Raw genomic sequence first — 6,286 nt, forward strand, 5'->3', positions numbered from 1 at the left:
ATTGCCGGTCCCCGGTCCGGTACGGGGGCAACACTGAGGGTTGCAATCCGTTGCCGGACACGGAAAAAGACAAAAGACCAAAAAAAAAAAAAAAAAAAAAGTCAGGGGTTATAAGATCTGGGGCTTATGGGGAGATAACTTCCCCACTCTGTGAACCAGCATTGGGAGTTTACTGGATCTGTTTACCCCACAGAGCCACATCCCAACTCTGACTCGAACAAGGTGAACATTCTTAACCTTTATGAACTTCTCAGTTTTCCCAGAGTTATTGAAATCGGACCTGAGAGAGCACATATACAGTGCCTGGTACACAGACTGAGAGGTGGGAGTGCTCACTCGATGCTGAGTTACCTCCCTTCTCCTCACAATGTTCTTTAGAATTTTTTTTAATCTTTAAAATTAAAGTGTTACTAAACATCATACCTCAGGCCCCTTGTGGGGATAAGGTTAGTAGTGCTCCTCCAATCCCCTTGAACTGTGGAGCTTACAGGAGATGATCAGTAGCTATGAATCAGTGGGGGCAGTTCCTAAAGGATGTGGAAGTGGGCTGCAGTGGATTCAGGGATAGGGAGTGAAGGGAAGGCGAGCTGAGAAGAAACGGTATTCCCAGCAGGAAGACGGGCAAGCCACAAGGTCCTGGCACAGGATGAGCAAGGCCTGCGGGTGGACCTGGGTATTAACTACATTGAAAAGGCTGATGGATGAGACTTTGCAGAATAAAGCTGAAGACGGCACAGGTGAGATTGTGCATTTAGACTATTCCTCATTGTGCCAGTCAATCTCTTGATTGTACTCTAATCAGAACTTCTGTCTAAGAGGAAGCATGCCATTGGACCAGGACTGGAAATACAAAAGAGAGAGAGAGAGAGAGAGAAAAGCACCTTTTTGTGTGTGTGTGTGATGAAAGAATGAATACCTGTTAATACCAGTTAAGGAAAATGTTGTCACCCTTAAGCCTCGTTCCCAAGACTCAATCTCTTGCAATGTAATCTTTGTTATGCCCTTGGCAGTTAAACAGGGCCTTGACCTGGTCACCCAGGCCGTGGGAATTTTAGATTGAAGAAAGAGATCCCCACAGCAGAGTTCTTGTTTGCCCATCTCATAAGCTTCTTTCTGAAAATTCCACATACTTCCGTGTATTTGATTTTTCCTTCTTTTGTGATAAAGTCGGTAAAATGTTCTGTCAAGCCCCAAAAGGGATTTGAGTAGTAAATGTCAGAGATAAGAGATAGATAGATAGATAGATTGGGATATAGGTAAGTAGATAGTTACAGATATCAACTATAAAGGTTTTATATCATAGAGAAGATGACATATATCACAAGGGTACGTCAGTGTGTTCACAGTCTAGCCTGCCAGCAGGCACAGTTTAAGGACTTTCACTAAAACACCCCGTAGTGACAGTCCCCAGAAGAAACTGCAGGGGATTCAATGTGATTTTATTGTTTAGGTAATTGGAAAGCTTAAAGGTATCTTTGCTCATAAGACCTGAGTCTTAGAAACACGATTGCACCGTGAATGTGCATGATGGATTGGATAGGAAGGGGCTGCCTGCAGAGACAGCCAGGGAGCTCTAAGTCGTGTGCAGGTGTGTGTTCCTGCTCAGGCAGCAGTGATGAGGATGTGGACAGCTCGAGCCTGCAGCTCTGTGTAGGCAGGACCAATAGCACAAGGTCACGGTCAAAGTAGAGTGAATGAGGAGTAGATCATCACCAGAAGCAATCTGAATACTTCGAGTCAGGGTGGCTGATGAGAATGTTACTCCCAGAACAGGCTCGGCTGCCCTCTCGCGTTAAACAAATGACTCGAAAGTCCAGACGTCGGTGCAAGGATTAGAAGGTTTATGGAGATAACCGGCATCAGGAGGATGACCAGGCTAAAATCACCCCAACTTCTGATGCCTGTTCTGGGACTTATAAAGGGGAAGAGGCAGGAAAATGAGAAGGGTCCTTGTACTAAAGAAAAAAGGTAGGGGGTGAAGAGTCTGGGAGCAGCAGGTGGTCTGAGTCAAATGTGAGGGTCCCGTGATGGACTGGAAACTTCAGCGTCACAGAGTCTGTGGTCAGCTTCAAGTACTTGATGCCACCTCGAGTTTGGAGTCCTTATCTCCTAGGGAGAGCTCAAGGATAATAACCTTAGTCAAACATCATAAAAATACCTGACTTGGATTTCTAATTAACATGAATGCAGTTTTCCTTTAAGTAAGAGGGGGAGTTTACAGCCAGCTAGGCTGTCTGCCTCTCTCTTATGTCTCCTCTTGTTTGCGGCCAGTCAGAGAGGTAAGAAGAACAAGAAACTTAGTTTCAGTCCTTAATTCTAGGTGTACCCTCTGCAGTAAATCAGCATAACGGTGGTGATGTCATCTCCGGGCAGTCTCTCAATTCTTCTGCTAACCTCAAGGAATTGATACTTATCAGTTTCCAAGTTAAGGGCTGACTGAAATGTTCTGCTTGGTCTTAGTTACCCCAAAGATGGTTGGTTTTTTGGCTAAGGTCCCTTTCAGGAATACAGCTATAAATTAAGAAGAAGGAGCTGGTTGGAGGTTGGAGGAATGGCTGACAGGTGAAATTTGGTATGCCTCAGTTCACAATGTCAAAAATGAGATTGGAGGGCAGGGAGGACCTGACAGCTGCAGACACAGGTCTGGAAGGATTCTGCTTGAACGTGATTGTGGCAGATGTGAAATTACTGTGTTCACTCAGGAAAGTGAGACTGTGCCTTGGGAAATTCCTCTGTTTGGGTAATGGGAAGACAGAAGACAGTCAACGGAGTGCAGAGGCAAGATCTGGAGCGCAGCTCCAAGGGGAAAGAGCTGAACAGAAGGGTGTCAGATGCAGGGCGCGAAGGTCAGGGCAGGACAGTACCCAGCTTTGCACTTGAGAAGACGGCAGGGGGACGGTGTGCACAGTACATTGAATTACAATTACAAAAAACCTCTCTCCTCACAATTTTCTGGCTCCTGTTTTCATCTGTGACATCACTCTCCCTCATCTCCCTTTGCCAGCATTTCTTTTGTCTCAGTTATTTCCACTAATGCTCTTACTGTTTTCCAGATCCAGCAACGCGCTGAGGAGAGTAGTACTTAACAGCAAGAGCTTGGCTTTCAGCTGCTTACAAAGCCCTCAGCTTGCAGCCCTTTGCTGCTGTGTAGATAATCTGAGGTTGACCATTTATTCTCCCCAAGCCACGCTGCTCAACAGTAAAACAAATGTGGAAACATGGACCTTAGTGAGACATTAAAACAGTGTAAAGTCATTATCACAATATCTGGCACATAGTGAGTGCTTCATAATTTGTATCTATTATTAACTGTGGCGTGTATTTACCTCAATATCTTTCTTGCTTTCTCTATCCTTTTATTACTTTCTTCACTGTCCCTGGAACTTCTCCCTTTCTTTAACTGTTTAGACTCTGAGAAGAAACCTCAGAATCAGAATCTAAGAAACGGAAATGTCACAATTCCTTTACATCTTAAAAAGCGGCTTAAAGTTGTGCTAGCCTGGCTTTGTCCTACTGTACCTCACTGTGTCAAAACTGGGGTGCTGAGATGATTAGAGAAAAAAGCGCATTCTATGAGGTTTATTCCATAAGTATTTTTGATAGAAGAGTGGGAGGAAATACAATAATTGTTTCACAAGAATATTGGGAACTTTATAGCAAATACTGCGTAGTTTTGAAATAGAAGGAGAGAAGGAAATTTACACTCATTATCCATTTAAACCGAGGGATTTGAGTTATTTTCAAATAACAGCAGAGTTCTTTAGAATATCACTGGGGCGGGGGTGGGAGAGGTATGCTTGTTGCAACATCTAGGCAGAACAGATCTCCATTAATTTTACAGACTATACATAAGGCACCAAATCAAGAACTAAAAATTAATCCTTCATAAGTTACCTGCATACAGCATTTAATCTATTTTTAATGATGTCCTACCCCCTACCATCCCCATCATGAACTTGAAGGTGTACAGTGCTTGCGAGAGGGCAGGAGTTTGGAGGCTGATGGAGCTCAATGGAAAAGCTCTATGAATCAACAGGTGGCAAACCAGTTGCTTCCTAACAGCAATGGCATCCAAAAACCAAATTGGCTGTGTTTTCCATCAGTGAAAGGTAATAAACACTCGACAAAGAAGTTGTGCAGGGAATTCAAATGCCACTCAAGCTGGCACATAAATGTTAGCTGTGGAGGCAGTCTAATCTTTCAGGAGACAACTCCAGCAGCTGTTTCTTACAATGACCAGGAGCTTACTCCCTGCGCTCAAAATTCTGTACTCTGGGGCCTGGGGTGTTATGACAAATCAGAAGCTGAAGTAACTTAAGTCTTGGCTACTCCACTCCAGGGACTTGGGGGATCTGGAATTGTGCTATATTTGACTGGGAAAGTGACTGATAGAGCTGCTTATATGTGAGTAGTCATAAGAGGAGAGATCAGCATGGTCTAGAGAGCCAGAGAGCACCTACTCAATGGTGATGGGGCCAGATTTAAGCCTTATGAGGTGAGTAGGGTGTGCCCCCAGCTGCGTACAAAGCCCTCAGCCTGCTTTATGTCACTTCCTACCACTACCTCCAAAAGACAAAATGAGAAAGCCTAGGAAGATGGACAATTCCCTGCCAATGTGTTTGTAGAGAGAAGTCAAACATTCTAATGTGATTAGAGGTACAGTTGGCTTTGACCAAATTGGAATAAAATTGTAATTCATATGGTACGCTTTCACATATTTAAGGTCCCCTTATCATTCGCAAGACTCTGCAGTTGAAGCAGGTATTTTCTTCCCATTTTACAGATGCAGAACTTGAAGTTCAGAAAGATTAAATGGCTTAATCAAGGTCACAGAGCAGGAGGGAGAGCAAAGACACATGTGCTGCTGTTCTGACTCCTAGTCCTGATTCCTCCACTCTGCAGTGTCGCTACAGAGGTAAGGAAGATCAGATAGAGTGTAACCTGTGTAAGAAAGAGCAGACACAGGAAGGAGGAAAACTGTTAATTCCTACTCACAGGTGCTATTTATTCCAACTGTCTTGACTCATCACAGGTGCCAGAAAATGCCTCAACATGAGAAGTGACAACCAGAGCTTCGTGGGGGATCCCCCTAAAGTCTTCATCCTTCTGGGTGTTTCTGACAGGCCATTGCTGGAACTCCCCCTCTTTGTGGTCCTCCTGGTGTCCTACTTTCTGGCCATGTTGGGGAACATTGCCATCATCCTGGTCTCCTGGCTGGATTCCCAGCTCCACAGCCCCATGTACATCTTCCTCAGCCACCTTTCCTTCCTGGACCTCTGCTACACCACCACCACGGTCCCTCAGATGCTGGTTAACATGGGCAGTTCCGAGAAGACCATCAGCTTCGGTGGCTGCACAGTGCAGTATGCAGTTTTCCACTGGCTGGGATGCACTGAGTGCATCGTCTTGGCTGCCATGGCTCTGGACCGCTACGTGGCCATCTGTGAGCCCCTCCGGTATGCCATTATCATGCACCGTCTTCTCTGCCAGAAGCTTGTGGCTATGGCATGGATCAGTGGCTTTGGCAACTCCCTTGTTCAGGTAGTCCTGACAGTACAGTTGCCTTTCTGTGGGCGGAAGGTGCTGAACAACTTTTTCTGTGAGGTCCCAGCCATGATCAAGCTGTCATGTGCTGACACAGCTGTGAATGATGCCACGCTGGCCGTGCTGGTGGCCTTCTTTGTGCTAGTCCCCCTAGCTCTCATCCTTCTTTCCTATGGCTTTATCGCCCATGCAGTGATCAGGATTCAGTTCTCCAAGGGACGGCACAAGGCCTTGGGGACCTGTTCCTCCCACCTGGTGGTGGTCTCCCTCTTTTACCTACCTGCCATCTACATGTACTTGCAGCCCCCTTCCAGCTACTCCCAAGAGCAGGGCAAGTTTATCTCCCTCTTCTACTCCATAATCACCCCCACTCTCAATCCCTTCATCTATACCCTGAGAAATAAGGACATGAAGGGAGCTCTGAGAAGACTTCTGGCAAGGATCTGGAAGCTCTGCAGAAGATGAAGATCTGTGATGTGGCAATCTCCACTGATTAAAGAACATGGGCGAGTGTATTGTGTGCCCAGAGCACTCTCCACTTAAGGAATTAATAACCAAACAGCAAGTATTTTGAGAGATTTGAGAGCCTCAAAAATTTCTTGTTCAAAACATCTCACCTCCTGTGTGGTCACAGTTGCCTAAAAATTTTAGCTCTACAAATAAAGTCAGTTCTAAAAGGGTGATTCTAGGGCTGTCTGGTGGCTCACTTGGGAGAGCATGGTGTTGATAGAAGTGTCATTCT

At 45.4% G+C, this 6,286-nt stretch overlaps 1 protein-coding gene across 1 annotated transcript; it reads left to right on the forward strand.

The window, feature by feature from the left end:
- The first annotated feature begins 5,034 nt into the window (after window positions 1-5,034).
- Window positions 5,035-6,069, forward strand: LOC103596352 (olfactory receptor 2B11). Its single transcript, XM_008579965.1, has one exon. It carries the CDS (start codon window positions 5,053-5,055, stop codon window positions 6,007-6,009), a length of 957 nt encoding a protein of 318 aa, XP_008578187.1. The 5' UTR covers window positions 5,035-5,052; the 3' UTR covers window positions 6,010-6,069.
- The last annotated feature ends 217 nt before the right edge of the window (window positions 6,070-6,286 follow it).

Source organism: Galeopterus variegatus, unplaced genomic scaffold, assembly GCF_000696425.1.
Source record: "Galeopterus variegatus unplaced genomic scaffold, G_variegatus-3.0.2 Scaffold1997, whole genome shotgun sequence".
Classification (NCBI taxonomy): Eukaryota; Metazoa; Chordata; class Mammalia; order Dermoptera; family Cynocephalidae; genus Galeopterus; species Galeopterus variegatus.